At 51.7% G+C, this 24,899-nt stretch overlaps 1 protein-coding gene across 3 annotated transcripts in view; it reads left to right on the plus strand.

Annotated features, from left to right (window-relative positions):
- npr1b (natriuretic peptide receptor 1b) overlaps positions 1 to 24,607 on the plus strand; it is a 57,904-nt gene extending 33,297 nt beyond the window's left edge. For 2 of the 3 annotated variants that reach the window (XM_088905000.1, XM_088905001.1), the window contains exons 7-23: positions 3,462 to 3,556; positions 5,035 to 5,167; positions 5,895 to 5,979; positions 6,462 to 6,582; positions 7,609 to 7,683; positions 8,316 to 8,393; positions 8,785 to 8,889; positions 9,941 to 10,012; positions 10,114 to 10,273; positions 10,398 to 10,553; positions 15,065 to 15,233; positions 16,193 to 16,339; positions 16,965 to 17,088; positions 17,195 to 17,263; positions 18,460 to 18,634; positions 19,030 to 19,128; positions 22,425 to 24,607. In XM_088905000.1, the coding sequence (XP_088761126.1) occupies positions 3,462 to 3,556; positions 5,035 to 5,167; positions 5,895 to 5,979; positions 6,462 to 6,582; positions 7,609 to 7,683; positions 8,316 to 8,393; positions 8,785 to 8,889; positions 9,941 to 10,012; positions 10,114 to 10,273; positions 10,398 to 10,553; positions 15,065 to 15,233; positions 16,193 to 16,339; positions 16,965 to 17,088; positions 17,195 to 17,263; positions 18,460 to 18,634; positions 19,030 to 19,128; positions 22,425 to 22,570 (2,009 nt within the window). In that variant the 3' untranslated portion in view covers positions 22,571 to 24,607. The remainder of the gene's footprint in view (positions 1 to 3,461; positions 3,557 to 5,034; positions 5,168 to 5,894; positions 5,980 to 6,461; positions 6,583 to 7,608; positions 7,684 to 8,315; positions 8,394 to 8,784; positions 8,890 to 9,940; positions 10,013 to 10,113; positions 10,274 to 10,397; positions 10,554 to 15,064; positions 15,234 to 16,192; positions 16,340 to 16,964; positions 17,089 to 17,194; positions 17,264 to 18,459; positions 18,635 to 19,029; positions 19,129 to 22,424) is intronic. The other variant, XM_088905002.1, reaches the window with a different exon arrangement.
- The last annotated feature ends 292 nt before the right edge of the window (positions 24,608 to 24,899 follow it).

The raw sequence follows: 24,899 nt of genomic DNA on the forward strand, positions 1-24,899 counted from the left end.
CTCTATACACATCTCTGCCAATCCCCATTTGCGCATGAGCGCCTGTGTCTGGGCCTGCACCCAGCCAGACACAGCCTGCTGTGAGTGTGAGCGTCTGTGTCAGGCCCTGCACCCTACCAGAATCGGCCCCGCTGTGCTCATGAGCATGTAGGGCCCTTCCATGAGCTGTAGGAAAACAGACCCAGCTGTGTTTTTCTAAAGGTTTTCCGCAGATCCACAAATTAAAAACTCCAATCGGAGCTGACCAACTAATTAAACTCTGTTGACACTAATATCTTGAGTTATGTCTTCCTTTAATTAAAATGGAAGATGTGAGATTTTAATTTGGAGAGATTCAGTAAAAGGTTACCCCAAGGAGTCCATCGCTCAGAAAATCTTTGTTGGTTTAATTGAAAACAAATCGTAGTAATGTTAAATTTTGACATATGAAGTCTTAGCTTGTAGTTACTTGTAGAAACTGGGGACTTAACAAGGCCAGCTGATATTTCTCTAGCCCAGAGTCTGTGTTTAGGACAGGAAAGACGTCTGTACAAACTGGCCCGCCATGTTGTTGAAACTGGTTCAGGAAACAACGGGACGGGACCCTCAGACCACTTAGACACCAAGCAACCAGATGAGCTTTCTGTGCCAAACAGAGCCCATCCCATTTGTGACCTTCCTTCATTCCTGGAACCCGTCTCAGTTCTCTGGTGTTGCTGTTCGCGAGCACGGCGAGAGCTCCGACGAGCTCACCTCGATCTGCTGCTGCCGCCTGGCTGCCTGGGCAGGGCCAGGCCAGCGGCCCCAGCACACTTCCCCTCCCCTCTTACTGGCATTCTGACTCCTGCTGGAGCTCGGTCCCATGGGATCCGCCCTGGACCCCCCCACCCCAGACAGCCCGCCGCGCTGCCGAGCCGCCACGCCACGTCAGGCAGAGCTGGCACCAAGCGCCGGGGCGTGTGGGAGTCGTTCCCGCCGGGCCTCACGCTGGTCTCAGGACACCGGCCCTCCCGTGGCGAGGGCTGGCAGTGCCCGCTGTGCCCTCGCCACCCCTCTCTGTCGTCTTCCTGCAGCGGCCCGCACGACGCACCGGGTCTCCACAGACTGCGCCCGGCTGGCGCGCTTTGCCAGGTGATTTACTGCTCTCTGCTGTGACTGTGCCACCATGTATCACAGAAAACAAATCCATCCTGTGGAGATCTGTCTTATCGCCTAAGCATGGAGGCTCAATTCACACCGTCAGCGCTAAAATATTCTTGAATGGGTGGTTATCCTTTGCTATTTTACATGCTGAGAAATTGAGTAGGATTTAAACCTCCCTGTTCTAAACACAAAGCAAACACAGGAAACAAGCTGCAGCCCTGATCAGCAATTAGCCTAATTAATAGACATGCAGGCGTTGTGCGGCACAGATTGTGAGGAGCTGTTTTCATCTTCACCAGTCACTGGTAGATAAAACAATGTCAAGACAGAAAATAAGGGAATAAGCGTATGATGGGGGAGGAGGTGTCTCGGCAAACACCATTTAACAGCTTGTTGTTAAAACAGGCTTTCAAGCAGGCAGTGCACTAGGAGTCTAACGGAGCACACTGTAAACCCTGGAGTGGATCAGACTGCAGTGCAGTAGGAGTCTAACGGAGCACACTGTAAACCCTGGAGTGGATCAGACTGCAGTGCACTAGGAGTCTAACTGAGCACACTGTAAACCCTGGAGTGGATCAGACTGCAGTGCACTAGGAGTCTAACTGAGCACACTGTAAATCCTGGAGTGGATCAGACTGCAGTGCACTAGGAGTCTAACTGAGCACACTGTAAACCCTGGAGTGGATCAGACTGCAGTGCACTAGGCGTTTAACTGACAACACTGTGGATCAGAGGATCAGAGTGCTTTGTGCTGGGAGTCTGCTCTGTAGCTCTGCCATAGTCAGAGCCTTAGAGAGGCTGTGGTTGCTGAACTGAGTAGTTTTGCCTTCAACTTTCCTAATTGTTTTCAGCGACCAATAGGCTTCTATCAGAAAACCATTAAAGGTGTCAATCCGGTCATCAAAAGATCAGCTGGAATGAAAATAGAAAACCTCGCCTCGCTGAAAAGATGGCGATTTCAATTTTCTAAGCTGAATGATTTTCTAGCAATTTCTTCCTTTTCAATGAAGCAACAGTGTGAAGTCAGCGTTGTGGAGAACGGCACAGAGGCAGCCCTTGGTTCTCAATTCAATTCAATTCAATTCAAGGTGCTTTATTAGCATGACCGATGGGTACAATCAGTGTTGCCAAAGCAAATGAAAGTAATGATATTTACATGAAACAAAACAAAAATAGAAGTAAAATAAAATCTACAGACATATTACAGACATTTACAACAAAGACATATTATACAATATTGACATATTCTGTAGGCGGCTGGAGCATTATTGGGAGACAGACTCACTGTTCCTCAGGCTGTGACAGGAGATCACATACTGGGCTGCCAGTTCAACTGAGTTCCCTCCTCCCTCTCCCAGTAGGATTGGGACCCGTTGTGATTCTGGCAGGTGTGGGAACTCTGGGATTAGATTTCTGAATTTCGGGAAGAATGTTTCTCTAATCCCAGAGTATCTGTCACAGTGCAGTAGGAAGTGCACCTCTGTCTCTATTTCTCCCCGCTGGCAGTGGGAGCACAGCCTGTCCTCTCTGGACAGCCAGGTCTGCCTGTGTCGCCCAGTTTCTATGGCCAGGTTGTGGTCACTGAGCCTGTACTTCGTCAGGGTCTGTTTCTGTTTGTTATTTTTTATTTTGGTCAAATATTCAGCTAGTGTGTATTGTCTGTTTAAGGTTCTGTAACATTCCAGTTTATGTTGTGTCTGTGTGTGTGTGTCCCAGTGTGTGAGATATTGCTGTTTGATCTGTGCTGTGATGTGGTTGAGTCTGGGTTGTGGTGCTCTAGCAGTGCTGTCCTGAGGCTGGTTAGTGTCGGTGTGGCTCAGGTCGGTGAGCCTCAGGACCAGCTGGCTCAGGGGGCTCTGTTTTGGGCTCAGCTCTTGGCTCAGCAGGGCTTTGTGGTGGTTCTCTCTCTCTCCTGCCCCACACAGGTTTTATGGGTGAGCGGTGAAAGTTAATGGATGAGCCATGAGCCCTCACTAAATCAAGATGTGGTGGTTAATGATTTATTTTGCAGTGCCAGGTGAGTGTGTGGTGTGTGTGAGTTAGGACCCAGCTGGCTGGGCACAGCAGCCCCCCCCCACCCCCTGGGGTGCCTCCAGGGGGTGGGAGCAATCACTGCCGAAAGACACCCACCCTTAACACTGCTTACACGCGTGCCCTGTGTCGTTAACACCGTGCTCCTCTGTGTGTCGGCCTCCTGTCTTCATCAGGCCCTGCGTGATACACGGGGTCTCTGTGACCGTTACTGCACCAGCTCTGCGCTAGAGGGTTTCGAGGCGTCGCCGAGACGAGCTGGGGCCAGGCTCACGGGTTTTGTCTTTGTCTCCCTCTCTCTCCCCCAGGAGTGACAGGACCGATACGGATCGATGAGCATGGCGACCGGGAGATTGATTTCTCCCTCTGGGACATGACCGACAACAACACTGGCACCTTCCAGGTCAGCAGCACCTGTCCGCCCCCCAGCGTCACCGACACTCGCCGCTACTGACAGGCACACTGACAAAGAGCAGGCAAACTCAATCCCAATGAGGCTAAACGCAGGAGCATTTCAGTAGTGAAGTACGGCACTTCTTTACACAGAGAGAGGTTGGGGGGGGGGGGTCGTCGGGTGCAATTTGCTCAGCTGTGTTGCCAGTTGCACCGAGTCCCCAGGAACCTTCAAGAAATGGCCAGACAAAGTTCTGGGATCGAGGAGCTGTAGAGGAAACTTTGGGAGTAAGCCAGGATGAGTGGAGGAAACTCCTCTGGATGGGAACCTTTCCTATATTATAGCACACACTGAAATGTCATTTCCAGGCCTGCCTCATCCTGCTGTGTATCAGTACATCCTGTACTGCAAACACTTCCTGTTGCTGTCAGGTGGGGGCCGGTTCACAGCCCCATGCCCTTGCCCACTGAAACCCAAGATAATCTGACTTCCTCGTGATCCCGCCCACCATTTATCATCGCTGTGCTAAAGATGTTACCCTGAGGGAAACCACAGTGCTAAAATACTTTTATTGTCTACTGACTCATACAGAACAGCACAGGTCAGTAAGAAAAAACTGCATCTGGCCCTCTTCTCAGTTGATAACAGCAGGGGAGACCGTAAAAAAACCCAAAGCCTGGGATTGTTCTATAAACTGCAGTTTTACAGCAATGCTGTTCGCTGATCATTCAACCATTCAATGTCAGGAATGGCACAGTATGAAAACAACACACCTAGTGTCACCAGTGAGACCATGGAATAAGTACAGCCCAGTCAGATCAGGGCAGCAGAGATGCAGTACAGACCAGTACAGCCCAGTGAGATCAGGGCAGCAGAGATGCAGTACAGACTAGTACAGCCCAGTGAGATCAGAGCAGCAGAGATACAGTACAGACCAGTACAGCCCAGTCAGATCAGGGCAGCAGAGATACAGTACAGACCAGTACAGCCCAGTGAGATCAGGGCAGCAGAGATGCAGTACAGACTAGTACAGCCCAGTGAGATCAGGGCAGCAGAGATGCAGTACAGACCAGTACAGCCCAGTGAGATCAGAGCAGCAGAGATACAGTACAGACCAGTACAGCCCAGTGAGATTAGGGCAGCAGAGATACAGTACAGACCAGTACAGCCCAGTCAGATCAGGGCAGCAGAGATACAGTACAGACCAGTAGAGCCCAGTCAGATCAGAGCAGCAGAGATACAGTATAGACCAGTACAGCCCAGTCAGATCAGGGCAGCAGAGATACAGTACAGACCAGTACAGCCCAGTGAGATCAGGGCAGCAGAGATGCAGTACAGACTAGTACAGCCCAGTGAGATTAGAGCAGCAGAGACACAGTACAGACCAGTACAGCCCAGTGAGATTAGGGCAGCAGAGATGCAGTAATACTGGGCAGCCAGCAGGAGAGCTGCTGTGGTGCTGAGGGCTGTGCTCCTGTCTCCCGCAGGTGGTGTTTGTGTACAATGGCACGCAGAAGAACATCAGCCAGGTGCCGGGGGTGAGGTTCCAGTGGCCGGGGGACGGCAGCCCGCCCCGGGACATCCCGCTCTGCGGCTTCAAGAACGACGAGTGCCACTCAGGTGGGCCCGCGCCCTGTCTCGGGACTCCCTCCGCCTCCAGCTCCACTCCAACTCGGAGTGAACAGAAAATCCACTTTGACAGATTCCCACGGGATAACTACAACACGGCCTTGCAGGTTTAGAGCTCCAGGATTTAAGTAGATTGAAAGGGCTTGATAAGTGTCCTAGACGAATGTGCCGGCACCCAGCGTGTGTCAGTACTCTCCCCACACACCAGCTCTCAGTGGGGAGGAGAGCAGGGTTGAAGCCAGTTCAGAGAGGGGGATTATTAGGAGACCATGACTGGTAAAGGCCAGGAGGGAATCTGGCCAGGACACCAGGGTAACACCCCTACTCTTTTCGGGAAACACTCTGGGATTTTTAATGGCCACAGAGAGTCAGGACCTTGGTTTTACGTCTCATCCGAAGGACGGCGCCTTTTTACAGTAAAGCATCCCCTTCACTGTACTGGGGCATTAGGACCCACACAGACCGCAGGGTGAGCGCCCCCTACTGGTCCCACTAACACCTCTTCCTGCAGCAGCCTCAGCTTTCCCAGGAGTCTCCCCTCCAGGTACAGGCCAGGCTCACACTGCTGGGCTGCAGTGGGCTGCCAGCTGGGAGTTGGCCAGACAGGTCCAGCTCTGGCTGTGTGGGGCCCCAGCTGTGAGCTTCTTCCAACAGGGCAATAGGAACCAGAGCAGGTGAACAGGGGGGTAAATGTCTCTGTTTTCTTGGCTGTTCCCAGGAGTCCTGCCGATGCTCCAGGTGATGACCATCTTGATCGGCTTCTTCCTCTTCTTCAGCACTATCATCGCAGTCTTCATATACAGGTCAGCACGTGCTGTGGCGTGTGGCGCCCCCTGTGGGCAGTCCTGAGCAGAGCAGCCAGAAAAAAACGTATTTTCTGTGTCTCACGGGGACATTTACAGTTTTTAACACAGACGGAGGCCGATTTCCAGCTCCAGACCCTAGTCAACTGGGAGAAAAACAACAGCTAATAACACTTAAACCTAAATAACCAAGTTGCAATTCACAATTTAAACATCTATTTAGAAAAGAAACTTTTTAAAGAACTGGTGCAGGTGGTGAGATCACTTCCGAACTGGGACAGGTTTTGTGCTTGTGACAGTTTCAGAGGTTCTATAAGTGCTATAAGAGGTTCCCCTGTGGGGGGCGCTTCAGCATCATCCCTCATTCGCGCGTGATATTTATCACTGCATCCAGTTACACGGGCAGACTTCACAGGCAGAGCCCCTTTGGAGCTCCGCCTGCTGGCGATGTGTGAGAACAGCGTCCTGTCTCTCTCCCCCAGGAAGCTGAAGCTGGAGAATGAGCTGGCAGCAGAGCTGTGGAGGATCCACTGGGAGGACATTCAGATCAGTAACATGGAGAAGACTCTGCGCAGCGCAGGCAGCAAGCTCACCCTGTCCCTGGTGAGGCACACACACACACACAGACCCAGACACACATCTACACAAACACAGACTCACACACACATCTTCTGTACGTACAACTACACACACATCTACATACAACTACACACACATCTACACACAGAGACACAGACACACATCTAACTAGGAGGTCCCATGTCTCAGGAGTTCTTGTCTTCCTGGGATGATAGTAATGCAGTGATCCCACAAACACACACCAAACACAGCACTCCTTGACTCCACATAGTCTCTGTCACACACAGAGAGCCCAAGGTCTCTGCCTAGCCAAAATATTAGGTATCCCCCCCCCCCCCCCACGACCACCAAGTACTCAGGACATGGTGGAATGGGATTGTCCAGGCATCCGGGGGAATTGTCTGGGCCTGGAAGGCTAATTAAAAAAATGGGGCTTTCCTGAAATCCTGGCCCACTTAAATCCATAATCCAGTCATAGTCTGGCCTTCAGTCAGGTCAGGTGGCTCCAGATCTCAGGGCCTGTGGGACCCTTCTGGCTTTCTCTCCCCATGTGGGCACCATTGCTCTTTTTGGGTCTGTATTAGTTACTAACTGCAACGTAGCTGCAGGTCTCTGGTGTCTGGGACTGGAAGTTGCCCGTCCCTTGTCTTCCAGTGTCGCGTCACTCAGGCCAAGAGCTGAGAACGCAGCCGCGGGAGTGTGTGTCAGCTGCCCACGGCCCGCGAGGCCAGAGCTGGGCTCTCCTGGCCGGGCAGCGCTGCTGTCCCGCTGAATGAATCCAAAACTCTCACGTGTTCCTAATCGGGAAGCTGCAGGACAGGACATCAACATCAGCAAGGCACCTGTCAGCTCACTGTCCGCGTTACAACAGCGTCCCCACCACAACAAGCGTTTAGCATCTTAACTGATGCAAGAGGTTGTAAGCAGCTGAGCTTGTTTCCAGAAGCACAGAAGGTAGAAGTCACATCGCCCTGAGGCGGCCCAGTTTAGAGCAGGGGGCCAGTGTCTGAGAAGGCCAGCACTGACCGAAAGACTCCATGTGTCTCACAGAGGGGGTCGAACTATGGGTCTCTCCTGACCACAGAGGGCAACTTCCAGATCTTCGCCAAGACTGGCTGCTACAAGGTGAGAAGTTCAGTCTGGAATGTTCTATCCCAGGAAGGCTGCTGGCCCTTCTGCATGGCATGATCTCAGTCTCCTCATCTAACTAGGCTGAACTCCACTGGCTTGGCTTTGCTACGGATTCCCCACAGTTTGTATCTGGTTTTACTATAACACCTTTGTGTTCATATGATTTCACTTGGCTTTAGTGCACTGTACTGTGTTTTTACCCTGGTCTCACAGGGGGTTTGCTGCACTGTACTGAGCTCTTGCCCTGATCTCATTGGGCTTAACTGCACTGCACTGTGCTTTTACCCTGATCTCACTGGGCTTTACTGCACTGTGCTTTACCCTGACCTCACTGGGCTGTACTGCTCTGTACTGTGCTTTTATCCTGATCTCACTGGGCTTAACTGCCCTGTACTGTGCTTTTATCCTGATCATGCTGGGCTTTACTGTAGTGTACTGAGGTTTTACAATGGCATCAAAAATGGGTTTTAATATGGAACAGGCTACTACAAGGACAGTCACCTATGTCATAGAAATTTATGCTAGAGGCAATTTTACACATGGCTTTTTTTGCTAGTATTCTCCTCAATGGTCTGCTAGCAAAACATCTACACCTAGAGACTAAACTGAGTGCTGTTGGTTTGCAGGGGAACATTGTGGCCATTAAATACATCAACAGGAAACGCATCGAGCTGACCAGGAAGGTGCTGTTTGAACTGAAGCATGTGAGTATCCAGTCCCAGGCTCACCAGTGAGAAGAAGCTCTTCTTTACACAGAGAGTGGTAGGGGAAGGGTTTGGCTGAAAATGACCTGTACCTGCAGATACAGAGAGATAGGTAGTCAGGGCAGAGGAGTTAATCATTCCGTGCCTGTTGACCTGAGAGCAATGGGCAGTACTGAAGATTAGCAGTCAGTGTTCAGTATTGCTATGTGCACAGGAAGGAGGACATGTCATCTGCCATCATGCCACTGGTTTGTGTCTAGTATTGATTATTCTATGGCAATCAAAAGGGCAGCGTTTCCCAGGTGGTGCCTGACAGAGACAGTGCCAGGCACGTGCTGTCTGAGTGTCTGCCAGCCTGCCCCTTGACCCTCGTCCTTCTTGTCCCCTGTAGATGCAAGATGTCCAGAACGAGCACCTGACCCGCTTCATCGGCGCCTGTATTGACCCACCCAACATCTGCATCATCACCGAATACTGTCCCCGGGGCAGCCTGCAGGTACCGCAGGGCAGGAGGGGGTTTCTGTAGCTCCCCGCAGAGCAGGAAGGACTTGTTTAGGGTTTCTGCGGCTTGTGTGTGTCACAGGCCGATGCCGTCAAGGAAGCAGAACCCTATGCTTAGTCCGGTTTCGAGGAACAAACAGATCCGAAAGGGAGGTCCGAAAAAACCGATAATCCAAGAGACAAAAAGCCAGGAGAGTTAATCAGGATAAAGCACGCGGAAAGAGTTTACCGTAGCACAGTGCTCAACAGGGTGAGCAACTCCAACTCCGGGCGTCAGGAAGTGGGAAGTGCAGCTTTAAATAGCGAAGAGGACAGGTGTGAGGGATTAATTCGATGATCGGATTAATTAGGTGCTGTGCGTGGATGTAACATTGTGGCCAGGGTGTGAGTGAACGCTGTGTGCACACTGTCGGAGCCTGACCCCGATCGGCACGAAAGGCGTGCCCCTGGATGCTTTGATGATAAGACAAGAATCGGGAACTCCACTTACATCAAGGGGGACCGCAGTCCTGATTTCTCACACTGGCTATTTCATCTCGGTAACAAAAAACATTCATTGACGCTCTAGAAGGAATCGACAAATTTCGATGTACAAGCGAATAAGGACAGCTTGTGCGGCAGGCCTTTCACCACAGAAACGTGATCTGCATGCAGAGTTGTAAATAAACACGCAAGTAGTATTTGTCAGCAAAGCCCTCTCGAAATCGAGAGCAATGTTCCTAGCGGATTAAGAGAGATGTATTCACAAGCCTGCCTGTTTACAGTGTCACAGGACCGCAGCATGTCATTCTGAGTCACAGAACAGGGCGCCGCGCATACAGCACCTGGAAACTGTGTCTATTTTGTGATGGAAATTGGAGGTTTTGCAAGTTACTGTGCACATTTTACTCTCATTGCAGTTTGAAATGCACTCATCAGTGCTGATTCTTTCTAACCCCGAAATATGAAAATAGAATTGCTTATCCCCTTTAAGAGCCCCAGTTAAAACTGTCTCTTACGGGCTCTCGTGACTGCGGCCGCTGAGCCCCCCGCTGTGTGTCTCTCAGGACATCATGGAGAACGAGAGCATCAACCTGGACTGGATCTTCCGGTACTCCCTCATCAACGACATCGTCAAGGTGAGCAGTGAACGGAGGCGGGCCCACTCCGGCATCTGGCCCTCGCGCTCTCCCTCTCCCCTCACCCTCTCACCTCTCTCCCCGTCTCCCCCCCTCGCCAGGGCATGGAGTTCCTGCACAACAGCGTCATCGTGTCCCACGGCAACCTCAAGTCCTCCAACTGCGTGGTGGACAGCCGCTTCGTGCTGAAGATCACCGACTACGGCCTGGCCAGCTTCCGCAGTGAGGCGGAGTGCGACGACGCGCACTCCTTCTACGCCCGTGAGTGTCCCGCACGCCCCCGCCCCCTCCTCCCCCCGTCCCGGCTCTCGGCACGCCCCGGCGAGAGTCCCAGCTCCTCTGCAGGCCTGATCAAGCCTGTCTCCCGCCCTCTGTCCCTGTCCAGGGAAGCTGTGGAGCGCCCCGGAGCTGCTGCGGGCCGAGAGCCCCCTCCCCAGCGGGACGCAGAAGGGCGACGTCTACAGCTTCGGCATCATCCTGCAGGAGATCGCGCTGCGCCGGGGGGCTTTCTACCTGGAGGGGGAGCTACTGAGCCCCAAAGGTCAGCCTCCCGCCGCTACCCTCACCCCGCAACGCTCGGACCCCTGGACGTCAGAATCAGCCTTCTGCGGGAGCGTATCTGTCAGGCCCTGTTTAATGGCTTGTGAGGGGGCCGGTGAGCGGCGCTGCTGTCTGAAGGAGAGATCCGTCAGCGCTCTGGGTACCTGGGTGGGCTTGTTTGAAGTTAGAGTGGCTCCCATGAGTCTTGGAGGCTAGAGGACGGAGTGAAAGGACCCAATCTCTCTCTAAACCCCCCCCTGCATTTCCCCAAGAAGGGCAGGCTGTACCTGGGCACCCCAGCACCAGGTGCCAGGACCAGTACACGGTTGCCATGGAAGCCGGTGCCCTCCCTCTCTATCTGTGTGTTCATTTACAATTCCCCCCGTCAGGACTGTTTTACAGAGCCTGTCTCAGCCCAGGGCTCTTCTGTTTCTAGTCTTGCACTTCGCTGGGTCTTTCATTTTTTCCCTCATTTTCCCCGGAAGGTGGGAGACTCACCTATACTCTTGCCAGATTTTTACATCATCTACAGCAGTCCACCATTGTGGATTGTAATTAAATGTTCACTTCGAGACTGTGTATCCCAGAGCGCTTCATCTAAATCATGTCAAAGCTCTCTGTGTCCCTTTATACTGCTTTTTTACATAATTACTGCGCTTTTTACTGCAGTTTGACAGGGGAAACTTTAATGAGCGCCACCTACAGGGCCGGGAGAGGATGCAGACACCTAGTACGGTCAAGGCGTTTTTGTGTTAGTGGGGGGGTGGTGTTGAGGATACGTTAGCCCCTCCCCTCCCTGAGCAACACGAAGCCAGCCGTTCAAGTCCTCCGCTGAGGGCGAGATCAGGAACCGAGAGTCTCACTGGGGACAGGGAAAGAGGGACCAGCCTCAGTGCTCTCCTCCCTTTGTGTCTGAGCTGAAGCAGGCCGTTATCACCGGTCTACCTGCCTCTCTTCCGAGCGCTGGCCACAGAGCCCTGCAGTGGTACCAACCTCGCACCCGTGTCCCTGCGCTCTCCAGCTCAGCCAGCTCCCTGTCCCTGCGGCTCTCTGCAGTTTCCCTGCTCAGCTCGGCGAAACACCCTTCTCCGTTTCGAGAATCCACCTTTGTTTCGGAGCTCCTTTCTCCCAGGGTGTGTAAACTGGGTCTCGGTGGCTCTGTGCCATCAGACACAACGGTCATCAGCAAGAGCAGAAAGGAGAGGTGTCCCTCCGCTCGGCCCGGAACTGAGCGATTCCAGGATCTTGTTCCCAAGGGTTCTGGTTCATCAACATGGCTGGGCAGCTGGTTCCAGACTTCCACCACCCTTTGTGTAAAGACGAGCCTCCTGGTCTTGGTTTTTAATGCACGTCCCTGTAGTTCCCCCTTGCATCTTTGGGTTCTGTTTCACAATCGGGACCGAACTTATCTGGAATCTCTTTGCCAGCAGTATTATCCCGTGTGTTCGCTCCTCATCCCTTGATGGAGCGTGACAGTGTGTCCACGGGACACGGTATCTTCTTTCTCCTGCTTAGCGAGGGCCACGCCGCTGTTCACCAGGGGATTTGCCCTGGCAATGACTTTCAGAATAAAATGGGAGTAGAGTAATTACCTGTGTTAGCAGTGCAGCAATATAGCACAAATGAAACCCCGCAGGCCACCTGAGTTCCTCCCTTTTATGTAGAGAACAGCGGCCAAGAAGAATGTCACGGTACTGCAGCAGATTGAATCAAGGCCTGCGAGAGCTGTCGCCTGCTCAGGGCTGCACGGGGGCGCAGGCTGGCCTCTGCCCTTGTACCCCGCGGCCCTGTGGCTCCCAGCCAGGAAGAAGCTGGGGAAGTGAGATTGTTGGGCCCAGGTGGCCTGTTTCTCTCTGTGCCCTGTAGCTAGGGCTCTCTATTTCACACTCCAGGCCCTCTGAGCCTCACTTTCCAGCCTTGCGAATTTGTTCCCGTCTGTGTGACGTCCTGTCTGAAAAATGGACAAGGATGAATCGCCTTGCCTGCGGCTCCTGTGGTGGAGCTTGTCAGCTTCCTGCCTGTGAAGCTGTAACCAACAGGCATTAAAGCCTCCTACTTTCTCTTCAGCCACGCTGCCCCCTCTGTCGCTGGGCACGGGAGTTCACAGGGTTCAGCTCCGGTGAGAGCTGGTCCTCTTTCTGAGCGGCTTTCTCTCCGTTTGACAAAACGCGGAAATCAGGTGGCAAATTTCAAGCAAAACTAAGCGGATGCAAAAGGAAGCGACTGCAACACGTCCATTGTCCACAAGTCCAGGAGACGTGATGTCGACCACAAGTCACAGACAACACAGTCAGAATCAGAGCTCTGTTTAAAACCACAGCAGGACACTGGACACTGACAGTGGCACACTGGGCAACAGACAATAGAGCGTAGGAACACCTGATCAACAGACAGAGAGACTGAGATTCACAGACATACTGTACAGATACAGAGAGACTGAGATTCACAGACATATTGTACAGATACAGAGAGACTGAGATTCACAGACAGACAGATACAGACAGAGAGACTGAGATTCACAGACATACTGTACAGATACAGAGAGACTGAGATTCACAGACAGACAGATACAGACAGAGAGACTGAGATTCACAGACATATTGTACAGATACAGAGAGACTGAGATTCACAGACAGACAGATACAGACAGAGAGACTGAGATTCACAGACATACTGTACAGATACAGAGAGACTGAGATTCACAGACATACTGTACAGATACAGAGAGACTGAGATTCACAGACAGACAGATACAGACAGAGAGACTGAGATTCACAGACATACTGTACAGATACAGAGAGACTGAGATTCACAGACAGACAGATACAGACAGAGAGACTGAGATTCACAGACATACTGTACAGATACAGAGAGACTGAGATTCACAGACATATTGTACAGATACAGAGAGACTGAGATTCACAGACAGACAGATACAGACAGAGAGACTGAGATTCACAGACATACTGTACAGATACAGAGAGACTGAGATTCACAGACATATTGTACAGATACAGAGAGACTGAGATTCACAGACATACTGTACAGATACAGAGAGACTGAGATTCACAGACAGACAGAAACTGTACAGACAGACTGAGATACACAGATACAGAGAGTAATAGATACAGAGATAGATACATAGACAGATATGTGGATAGACAGACAAATACTGAGGGGCTGTCCATCACACGCTGGGGTCAGTGTCCAGCAGACAGACAGGCCTCCTCCTCTGGTGGACATCCCAAGAGCACAGCCTGCTAGCTATGGGAGGGTTTTTTATAAGTGTATCTGCCCAGGGCTGCGCACAGCCTTCAGGCGGGAGAAATCACATTTCCCCGAAATATTGAATCAATACGCGGCGTTGCCAATTGCATTAAGGAAATGTTAATGACCTGCAGCCGGGCGCTGGGCTGAGGCCAGATTGAATTTCCTCCACATCCTGTGCCGGCTGCCAGGCTAATGGAGATGGGCACAGATAAGGACAGAGACAGCAGACCCGCTGCAGAGTGGCACTGCGTCTGTGCTTGTGTGTGAGTGTTTGTGTGTGTCCCGTGTGTGTGTGCCTGTCCTTCTGTGTCTAGCAGTGCATCTGTGCTCGTGTGTGACAGTGCTCGTGTGTGTCAGTGTTTGTGTGCTGCCTGTCCTTCTGTGTCTAGCGGTGTGCCTGTGCTCGTGTGTGTCAATGTTTGGTTTGTGTCAGTACATCTTTGTGTGTCTGTGTTTCTGTCTCTCTGTGTTACAGTGTACATGTCTGTGTCCTTCCCTGTATTGCTGAGTGTATTTGTCTATTTTCATACTAGACAATAAAAAAGTACCATTGACCAACAGTTAAATAATTAATCATTTTTAATAAACAATATTAATCAAATTAGCAAATAGCCTTTATACAGAATAAAGGTTCAATTTCAGTGTCTGTATTACTGGGGAGTCTGAGCTCCGCTTTGTGGGGGACTCTGGTCATCACTGGGCCTGTTCCACTCTTTCCACCTCTGTCCTCCCACTGGTCAGTGACCTTTGTAAGTCATGGCCTCTGCCTGCTGTGTCCTCTGGGTTGTGTTGCACCATTGCTGCTGAAGAAGTCCAGAGGGCTGACTTTGTCATTGTGAATCAGGTCTCGTAGGCTGCTAGACTGTTCAAGACTCTAGCGATTCAGTTCCCTTTGCCTGTCAGGGCTGGACAATCTTCCAAGCCCTGGGATGTATCTTGTCACTCTTCTCTGAACTGACTCCAGAGCTTCTGTTTCCTATCACTGTGTCGAACATCGTCCACAGTAACCTAAATGGAATCTTATTAGTGTACTGTACTAACTGGATACTTACTGGAGCAATTTTTAAAAAATTATTTAAACTCTACAGCCTTAGCTATATGCTAACATTCTGGATGCCTCCTGTACTGCTTCCTCGCGGTGTCTGAGTAATATCAGTAAAGTGTCAGCATCATGTGGGTGTTTGTGTGTGTGAGTCAGCATACCGCTTCCACAGCCCTGCATCCCTCACTCTCTGCCCTCAGAGATCATCGACCGCGTGACCCTGGGCGAGTGGCCGTACCTGCGCCCCACAGTGAACCCGCAGTGCCACAGCGAGGAGCTGGGCCAGCTGATGCAGCGCTGCTGGGCCGAGGACACGGTGGAGCGCCCCGAGTTCCACCAGATCAAGATCCTGCTGCGCAAGTTCAACAGGTCTGTGTGCACTGAGCACTACTGCTGCACTGAGCAACTGCACTGCACCTTACTGCACTGCCGTACTCCTTACTCCACTGTACTGCACTGCTCTACTCCTTACACAACTGTATTACACTGCACTGCACCTTACTGCACCGTACTGCACTGCTCTGCTCCTTACTCCACTGTACTGCACTGCACCATACTGCACTGCTCTGCTCCTTACTCCACTGTACTGCACTGCACCATACTGCACTGCTCTGCTCCTTACTCCACTGTAGTGCACCGCACTATACTGTACTGCTCTGCTCCTTACTCCACTGTAGTGCACTGCACCTTACTGCACTGCTCTGCTCCTTACTCCACTGTAGTGCACCGCACTATACTGTACTGCTCTGCTCCTTACTCCACTGTACTGCACCTTACTGCACTGCTCTGCTCCTTACTCCACTGTAGTGCACTGCACCTTACTGCACTGCTCTGCTCCTTACTCCACTGTACTGCACCTTACTGCACTGCTCTGCTCCTTACTCCACTGTACTGCACCTTACTGCACTGCTCTGCTCCTTACTCCACTGTACTGCACCTTACTGCACTGCTCTGCTCCTTACTCCACTGTACTGCACCTTACTGCACTGCTCTGCTCCTTACTCCACTGTACTGCACCTTACTGCACTGCTCTGCTCCTTACTCCACTGTACTGCACCTTACTGCTCTGCTCTGCTCCTTACTCCACTGTACTGCACCTTACTGCACTGTTCTGCTACTTACTCCACTGTACTGCACTAAACCTTACTACACAATACTGCACTGCTCTACTTCTTACTCCACTATACTGTACTGCTTTACAGCTTATTGCACTGCACTACACTGCACCACATCTTACTGCACTATATTTCACTGTACTATACCTTTCTGCACTGTACTACACTGTACTACACCTCCCACAGCTCTGACCTGCAGCTCTCTCCTCCCAGGGACATCAGGACCAACATCCTGGACAACCTGCTGTCGCGGATGGAGCAGTACGCCAACAACCTGGAGGAGCTGGTGGAGGAGCGCACCCAGGCCTACCTGGAGGAGAAGCGCAAGGCGGAAGCCCTGCTCTACCAGATCCTGCCCCAGTGAGTGCCCCTGGCAGGAGCGCCCCTGCACTGCCGCTTGTCCAGACAGTGCTGCTCTTTTCTCAGCAAAGGGCCATGAGATATCAAAGGTATCACAGAGCAGAACAGTCTCCAGAATGCACAGTGAGAAGGCAAGACGCATGAAAGACAGCGTGATGAACAGGACAGTGTCGCAATGCGTGGAGTAACTGTGCTGTGTGATGCAATTTATACTTCAGTGCTGGGAGAGTGGGCCTGTGGAATAGCATTCAATAACAGGAAAAAAAATGTCTGTTTCTGTACAGAACAAAGGGGACAGCAGTTTACTATGGTCAGCTGTTAGCCATTCATGCTAGCAATCCTTTAGAGTTGATTACTCCTGCTGCACTGGGGAATAGCGTGTCTGTTGTTATGGGAGGAGAGTGTTACTTATGGGAGTGTGGGTGGACCCAAGGAGGAGAAGAGGGAGGGGCTATCATGCTAGGGCCATGGCTAATTGGAGGCAGGCGGGGCCTGGGCGGGGTCTCTTGCTGAAGAGGAGCTATGAGGGGAGGGTTTCCAGAGTACGGCTAGGGCAGTTTCCCAGGAGGAATATGTTGCTAAGAAAAAAGCTCCATGGGGACTGACAGCCCTCTGTGTGTCTCAGCTCAGTGGCGGAGCAGCTGAAAAGAGGGGAGACAGTGCAGGCTGAAGCCTTCGACTCCGTCACTATCTACTTCAGCGACATTGTGGGCTTCACCGCCCTGTCTGCCGAGAGCACCCCCATGCAGGTACAGCGCACGCCTGTCTGGGCAGTTATGTTATACACCTTCTGACATCAGCTCACAGAGACAGCAGCATGCTGACTTCCTGTCTCCCCCCGTCTCCCTGTCCCAGGTCGTGACTCTGCTCAATGACCTCTACACCTGCTTCGACGCCATCATTGACAACTTCGACGTGTACAAGGTAACAGGCAGGAGCCGTGCACTGTGAGGGGGGGGCAGCGCTGTGTCTTTTGGGATCTGCGCAAGCAGAGCCAACGCTATTGATGAGATTCCGAGAATAATCCTAACACGGCGTGTAGAGGAAGAGTCAAAGCTGTCTCGTCCCCTTTCTCTCCCCTCCTAAGACTCTGTGCTGCCGCTCACACACAAGCTGAGAAAAGCACAGCCTAGCCTCTCAATGCATCATCACAGCACGCCGCCCCCTGCAGGTCGAGTCAGGTAGCACTTCAGCACAGCCTCGCACACAGTACCACCAGCTGGTCCCCAGCGCTGTGGCTTGTCCTCACCATGGCTGCTCGAGCCAGCGCCGCGTCACATTACGCAACTCCGCACGGACTCTGTCCAACACTGCCTCCCACACCAGTCTGTCCAGCAGTGACCGCTGCTTATCTACAGTGTGGCTCCTGATGAGGAGGCCTGCACACTCCACCGCTCTGTGATACTGCTGATCAGCCCTTATTCGTTCGAGAGAGGGAGGGGTTTATGTACACGTCCAACACGCACAACAACATACAACGGGTAGCACAGAGCAATAAACACACAGCTGGAGAGGGCTCCACAGCCGAGACGTCTTTACCTGTTCGCGTGTACAAGTACTCTGGGATTCATAGTCACGCTGTTCTCTCGGGACGTACACAGGACAGCCGGCAACACCCTCACGCAGCCTGCACATTACAAAACAGAAAATAATCATATTGAATGACAGTAAGTGTGAGGTGTTGGGGTGAAGCTGTGTGAGGTGACAGGACAACAAAGCACAACATATAACAGATAGCACAGAGCAATAAACACACAGGACAGTAGATCAAGTCAGAAAGTGCCAAGTGCAGAGGCGTGTTGAACTCTGAGGCTTTGTGCAGTTAGCAGTTAATGATGCACACTGCTGTAGCATGGAGGCTGTTTTGAAGCCCAGTGTTGTGATGGTTTAATGGTGTGGTGCTGCTTGCCAGAGTGCAAGGGGGAGAACAGTCTGGGACCCTGAATCATGATTCGGGCTCTGTTGCAATTTTTGATCACAATATGGAAAAGTAGTCCGCGGCGTTGGTGGATCAATCAGCGTAGTGCCGGCCATGATTCCGTCTGGGACTGAGCGCGGATTATTGATGGGGGATCGGTGGGGTCCGCCAGTAAGCGTTTCCTGATTGCTGCTGTCTCCAGGTGGAGACGATCGGTGACGCCTACATGGTGGTGTCGGGGCTGCCCGTGCGGAACGGCAAGCTGCACGCCCGGGAGATCGCCCGCATGTCGCTGGCGCTGCTGGAGGCCGTGCGCTCCTTCAGGATCCGGCACCGGCCCGACCAGCAGCTCAAACTGAGGATCGGCATCCACAGCGGTGAGGACACATGGCTCTGTCACAGTAACTGGCTCTAGGGGTTACCGGGATCTGGGCTATAGGGTTATAGTGTGACCCGGCCCAGACCGGACCGGCGATCTCTGGACTGTAGGGTTACAGTGTGACCCGGCCCAGACTGGACCGGCGATCTCTGGACTGTAGGGTTACAGTGTGACCCAGACTGGACCAGCGATCTCTGGACTGTAGGGTTACAGTGTGACCCAGACTGGACCAGCAGTGTGACCCGGCCCAGATCTGGACAAGATCTCCGGACTGAATATACTGTACTGTGTATATTCGACATACATATATGCACCTATATATAATATTGACAGTGTGTCTGTCTGACTCTGTGTCGGGTCTGTCTCACCCTGTGCTGTGTTTATTACCGGCAGGCCCAGTGTGCGCTGGCGTGGTTGGGCTGAAGATGCCACGATACTGTCTGTTCGGTGATACCGTCAACACTGCTTCTCGAATGGAGTCCAGCGGAGAGGGTGAGATATCCAGCACCTTCAGTTAATAAATATAGGACCCTCTGCTATCACACTTTCAAAATTCTGGTTGTCTACTTGACTTCTAACTTCTATAACTGAAGAGAAAAAAACAAAATCTAAAAAAAACTTAATCTTTGTGAGACTTTGTTGCTTCACCCCATTGTTACAATGAGCCTTTTTTAGTAATGATGTTGCACAAGAAAAAAAGGTTCCCAAGCCCTTATAAAAGAATGGTAAGAACAAAGCACAGTGCAGTACAGCCCAGTGAGATCAGGGTAAAAGCACAGTAGAGTGCAGTACAGCCCAGTGAGATCAGGGTAAGAGCACAGTACAGTGCAGTACAGCCCAGTGAGATCAGGGTAAAAGCACAGTACAGTGCAGTACAGCCCAGTGAGATCAGGGTAAAAGCACAGCACAGTGCAGTACAGCCCAGTGAGATCAGGGTAAAAGCACAGTGCAGTACAGCCCAGTGAGATCAGGGTAAAAGCACAGTACAGTGCAGTACAGCCCAGTGAGATCAGGGTAAAAGCACAGTACAGTGCAGTACAGCCCAGTGAGATCAGGGTAAAAGCACAGTACAGTGCAGTACAGCCCAGTGAGATCAGGGTAAAAGCACAGTACAGTGCAGTACAGCCCAGTGAGATCAGGGTAAAAGCACAGTGCAGTACAGCCCAGTGAGATCAGGGTAAAAGCACAGCACAGTGCAGTACAGCCCAGTGAGATCAGGGTAAAAGCACAGTACAGTGCAGTACAGCCCAGTGAGATCAGGGTAAAAGCACAGCACAGTGCAGTACAGCCCAGTGAGATCAGGGTAAAAGCACAGTGCAGTACAGCCCAGTGAGATCAGGGTAAAAGCACAGCACAGTGCAGTACAGCCCAGTGAGATCAGGGTAAAAGCACAGTACAGTGCAGTACATCCCAGTGAGATCAGGGTAAAAGCACAGTGCAGTACAGCCCAGTGAGATCAGGGTAAAAGCACAATACAGTACAGTACAGCCCAGTGAGATCAGGGTAAAAGCACAGTACAGTACAGCCCAGTGAGATCAGGGTAAAAGCACAGTACAGTGCAGTACAGCCCAGTGAGATCAGGGTAAAAGCACAGTACAGTGCAGTAAAGCCCAGTGAGATCAGGGTAAAAGCACAGTACAGTGCAGTAAAGCCCAGTGACATCAGGGTAAAAGCACAGTACAGTGCAGTACAGCCCAGTGGGATCAGGGTAAAAGCACAGTGCAGTACAGCCCAGTGAGATCAGGGTAAAAGCACAATACAGTACAGTACAGCCCAGTGAGATCAGGGTAAAAGCACAGTACAGTACAGCCCAGTGAGATCAGGGTAAAAGCACAGTACAGTGCAGTACAGCCCAGTGAGATCAGGGTAAAAGCACAGTACAGTGCAGTAAAGCCCAGTGAGATCAGGGTAAAAGCACAGTACAGTGCAGTAAAGCCCAGTGACATCAGGGTAAAAGCACAGTACAGTGCAGTACAGCCCAGTGGGATCAGGGTAAAAGCACAGTGCAGTACAGCCCAGTGAGATCAGGGTAAAAGCACAGTACAGTGCAGTACAGCCCAGTGAGATCAGGGTAAAAGCACAGTACAGTGCAGTACAGCCCAGTGAGATCAGGGTAAAAGCACAGTACAGTGCAGTACAGCCCAGTGAGATCAGGGTAAAAGCACAGTACAGTGCAGTACAGCCCAGTGAGATCAGGGTAAAAGCACAGTGCAGTACAGCCCAGTGAGGTCAGGGTAAAAGCACAGCACAGTACAGTACAGCCCAGTGAGATCAGGGTAAAAGCACAGTAGAGTGCAGTACAGCCCAGTGAGATCAGGGTAAAAGCACAGTACAGTGCAGTACAGCCCAGTGAGATCAGGGTAAAAGCACAGCACAGTGCAGTACAGCCCAGTGAGATCAGGGTAAAAGCACAGTACAGTGCAGTACAGCCCAGTGAGATCAGGGTAAAAGCACAGTACAGTGCAGTACAGCCCAGTGAGATCAGGGTAAAAGCACAGTACAGTGCAGTACAGCCCAGTGAGATCAGGGTAAAAGCACAGTGCAGTACAGCCCAGTGAGGTCAGGGTAAAAGCACAGCACAGTACAGTACAGCCCAGTGAGATCAGGGTAAAAGCACAGTAGAGTGCAGTACAGCCCAGTGAGATCAGGGTAAAAGCACAGTACAGTGCAGTACAGCCCAGTGAGATCAGGGTAAAAGCACAGCACAGTGCAGTACAGCCCAGTGAGATCAGGGTAAAAGCACAGCACAGTGCAGTACAGCCCAGTGAGATCAGGGTAAAAGCACAGCACAGTGCAGTACAGCCCAGTGAGATCAGGGTAAAAGCACAGTGCAGTACAGCCCAGTGAGATCAGGGTAAAAGCACAGTACACTGCAGTACAGCCCAGTGAGATCAGGGTAAAAGCACAGTGCAGTACAGCCCAGTGAGATCAGGGTAAAAGCACAGTGCAGTACAGCCCAGTGAGATCAGGGTAAAAGCACAGTGCAGTACAGCCCAGTGAGATCAGGGTAAAAGCACAGTACAGTGCAGTACAGCCCAGTGAGATCAGGGTAAAAGCACAGTACAGTGCAGTACAGCCCAGTGAGATCAGGGTAAAAGCACAGTACAGTGCAGTACAGCCCAGTGAGATCAGGGTAAAAGCACAGTGCAGTACAGCCCAGTGAGATCAGGGTAAAAGCACAGTACAGTGCAGTAAGGCCCAGTGAGATCAGGGTAAAAGCACAGCACAGTGCAGTACAGCCCAGTGAGATCAGGGTAAAAGCACAGTAGAGTGCAGTACAGCCCAGTGAGATCAGGGTAAAAGCACAGTACAGTGCAGTAAAGCCCAGTGAGATCAGGGTAAAAGCACAGCACAGTGCAGTACAGCCCAGTGAGATCAGGGTAAAAGCACAGTAGAGTGCAGTAAAGCCCAGTGAGATCAGGGTAAAAGCACAGTACAGTGCAGTACAGCCCAGTGAGATCAGGGTAAAAGCACAGTACAGTGCAGTACAGCCCAGTGAGATCAGGGTAAAAGCACAGTACAGTGCAGTAAAGCCCAGTGAGATCAGGGTAAAAGCACAGCACAGTGCAGTACAGCCCAGTGAGATCAGGGTAAAAGCACAGTAGAGTGCAGTACAGCCCAGTGAGATCAGGGTAAAAGCACAGTACAGTGCAGTACAGCCCAGTGAGATCAGGGTAAAAGCAGGGTACAGTGCAGTACAGCCCAGGGAGACCGTCAGACAGCACAGTTGAAGACAGCGGTGTGGGGTCGAGACGTGTGCTCAGTGTCCCTGCCGGCTCTCGCTCCAGCGCTGAAGATCCATGTGTCGGCGGCGACGCGCAGCGTGCTGGAGGAGTTCCTCGGGTTCGAGCTGGAGCTGCGCGGAGACGTGGAGATGAAGGGGAAAGGGAAGATGAGGACCTTCTGGCTGCTGGGAGAGAGAAACGGCGTGTGAGCAGGGGCGGCCAGAGGGGTGAGGGGGGGACCCCCAGATCTCAGCCCTGTCCCATCCCCCCACACAGACGCATTCCCACCCCCTCCGCAATCCCTGGAGACCCCCACACTCTGGGCCAGCCCACTCCTGGACTGAGACTGTTGTGATATCCAGCTCTGGGATTTTTTTTTAAGGTTTTTCTCTCCAGAATTCATGTGTCCCTCTTGTCTCTCTCTGCTGCTTCATCCTGTTCTTCCCTTCCTTGTTCATTCCCCACGGGACACAGACCTGCGTCTGTCCTCCCAGCAGCCCCCCCTGTGTCAGGTTTCCGAAGTCGAGGTGGGGTCCTGGCTGTGCAGACCGCCCCACCTGGTGGACATCTCTCTTTCCTTCATTAAACACAGAGAAATGCGAAGCCTTGCAACATCTGAGCAAAGACAAACATTGCTGAGAATGAGGCATTGTTCTCAGCGTTGTATCATCGTGCTCAGAAGCATGGGGGGGGTGTTTGAATTGGTATACAGCACCCCCTGGAGGTAATTCACTGTAACAGTGGTTTTCTGAGGTCATTTGTTCAGGTCATGACCCTTTTCCGCTGTCTGTTACTATCTAGCCTGTCTTGCTCATACAGTCCTGTGCTGCCCCTGGCACAGACTCCCCGTGAACTCCCACAGCCTTCAGCCTGTGCTAGAGCCTGTGAGCCAAGAGCACCACAGTGCGCAGTCCTGGCTCGGCCCCCCCGTCCTGTTTGAAGACTGTACAGATCTCGCCCTCCGAGGCCTCTCCTGTGTCAGTGTTCATCGGCAAGACCACCCCAACAAGAACAGACAAGCTGGGAGCTGGGGGGTTCTCCACTGAAGCGGTGCTGTGGACTCTTTTCAGAAAGCCCCGCCTGCTGGACAAACCGTGTAACTGCAGTAGTTACTCTGAGAAAAGACGCAAGGAAATGAGAGGACTGGAGACGGGGGGGAACCCCGTTCTGATCAATAAGCTAATCGACCCCCCACATCAGGGTGCCTGGGTGAGAGGGCTTCAATGGCCAAGTATGGCACACATCCAGAGCACAGATACCATGGGGGGCAGACCCGGGTTCAAGATAGCAATCGTAAGAGTTAAGGCCCTTCCAGTTTTAACTGGAACCAGGGCTTGTGACATGCCAGGCTCCCAGCCTTATCCAGACTGAATTCCCGTGGCTTGGCTGGATGGCTGCACTGGGACACTGAATACAGCGCCCTGCAGTGCACAAGAGAGAGAAGGGGGTTGAGCTCTCTGGTTTAGGATTGGAGCTGCTCGGGAAACTGCACCTGTGCCTGTTTGTAACAGGAAGTGTCCTGTTAAAGCTAGACTGTTATCTCAATGGGATCCTTACCTTGAAATTGTTTGAGTATGCATTAAACGGCAGTGTATTTAGTCACAACCACTCGGAGTGGTTTATTCAGCGAATTGAGTGCCAAAACACAATTCTGTTTTATTCAACGACCAGCAGCCCCACAGAGCGTTGGCGTATGGTCGCTGAAGCCCAATGGATCCTAAACTTAAAAGGGAGCAAACATCGCTCCCTGGTGTTGAGACAATGTAACTGCGCTTTGAAAAGACAAGGTGCTGCTTCACTTCACAAGTGGCAGCGCCACTCTGTGGTCAAATGCAGTAGCTGCAATTATTTTCACTTAAGATGGAAATTTTAGAAATGACCGACAATTGTTGGTGAAGTTTTGTAAATGGGTTTCCTTTCCGGGAGGAAAAAATATTTTTTCTTAAATGGTTTCAGAAAACTAAACTTTTTTTTTTCTAAATGGCAAATCGTGTCACCTGTGGCTATTACGTTGTATGTGCCATTTCTTCTCCTCACACAGGAATTTTAACTCCAGCAGGTTGAGTCCCTCAGCCAGAGCATTCCCTAAATGTGTAGTCTGGCTTTGGCTTTTTCGCAAAGTAGGTTAGAGGAATCGGAGAAAATATAATATTGTTTTGAGCTGCAATTCATGCCACCTGTCTGAGCCTGGTTAATGTCTAATAAATATGTTACACTCAGCAGTGCCTTGTCTGGGCCCTGACCAATGTCTGCTCCTGTCATTTTAAAATCTCCTTTTAAAAGGAAAGTGTTTAATTTCTGTCTTTTTTATTCCCTGTTACTACACTGTGCGTATGTGTTGATGTCTTCTGTGTGACTGTGGGTTACAGTGTGACCCGGCCCAGACTGGACCAGTGATCTCTGGACTGTAGGGTTACAGTGTGACCCAGACTGGACCAGTGATCTCCGGACTGTAGGGTTACAGTGTGACCCATACTGGACCGGCGATCTCTGGACTGTAGGGTTACAGTGTGACCCAGACTGGACCAGTGATCTCTG

The sequence above is a fragment of the Atractosteus spatula genome, chromosome 25, assembly GCF_055471065.1.
Source record: "Atractosteus spatula isolate fAtrSpa1 chromosome 25, fAtrSpa1.hap1, whole genome shotgun sequence".
NCBI classification, from domain to species: Eukaryota; Metazoa; Chordata; class Actinopteri; order Semionotiformes; family Lepisosteidae; genus Atractosteus; species Atractosteus spatula.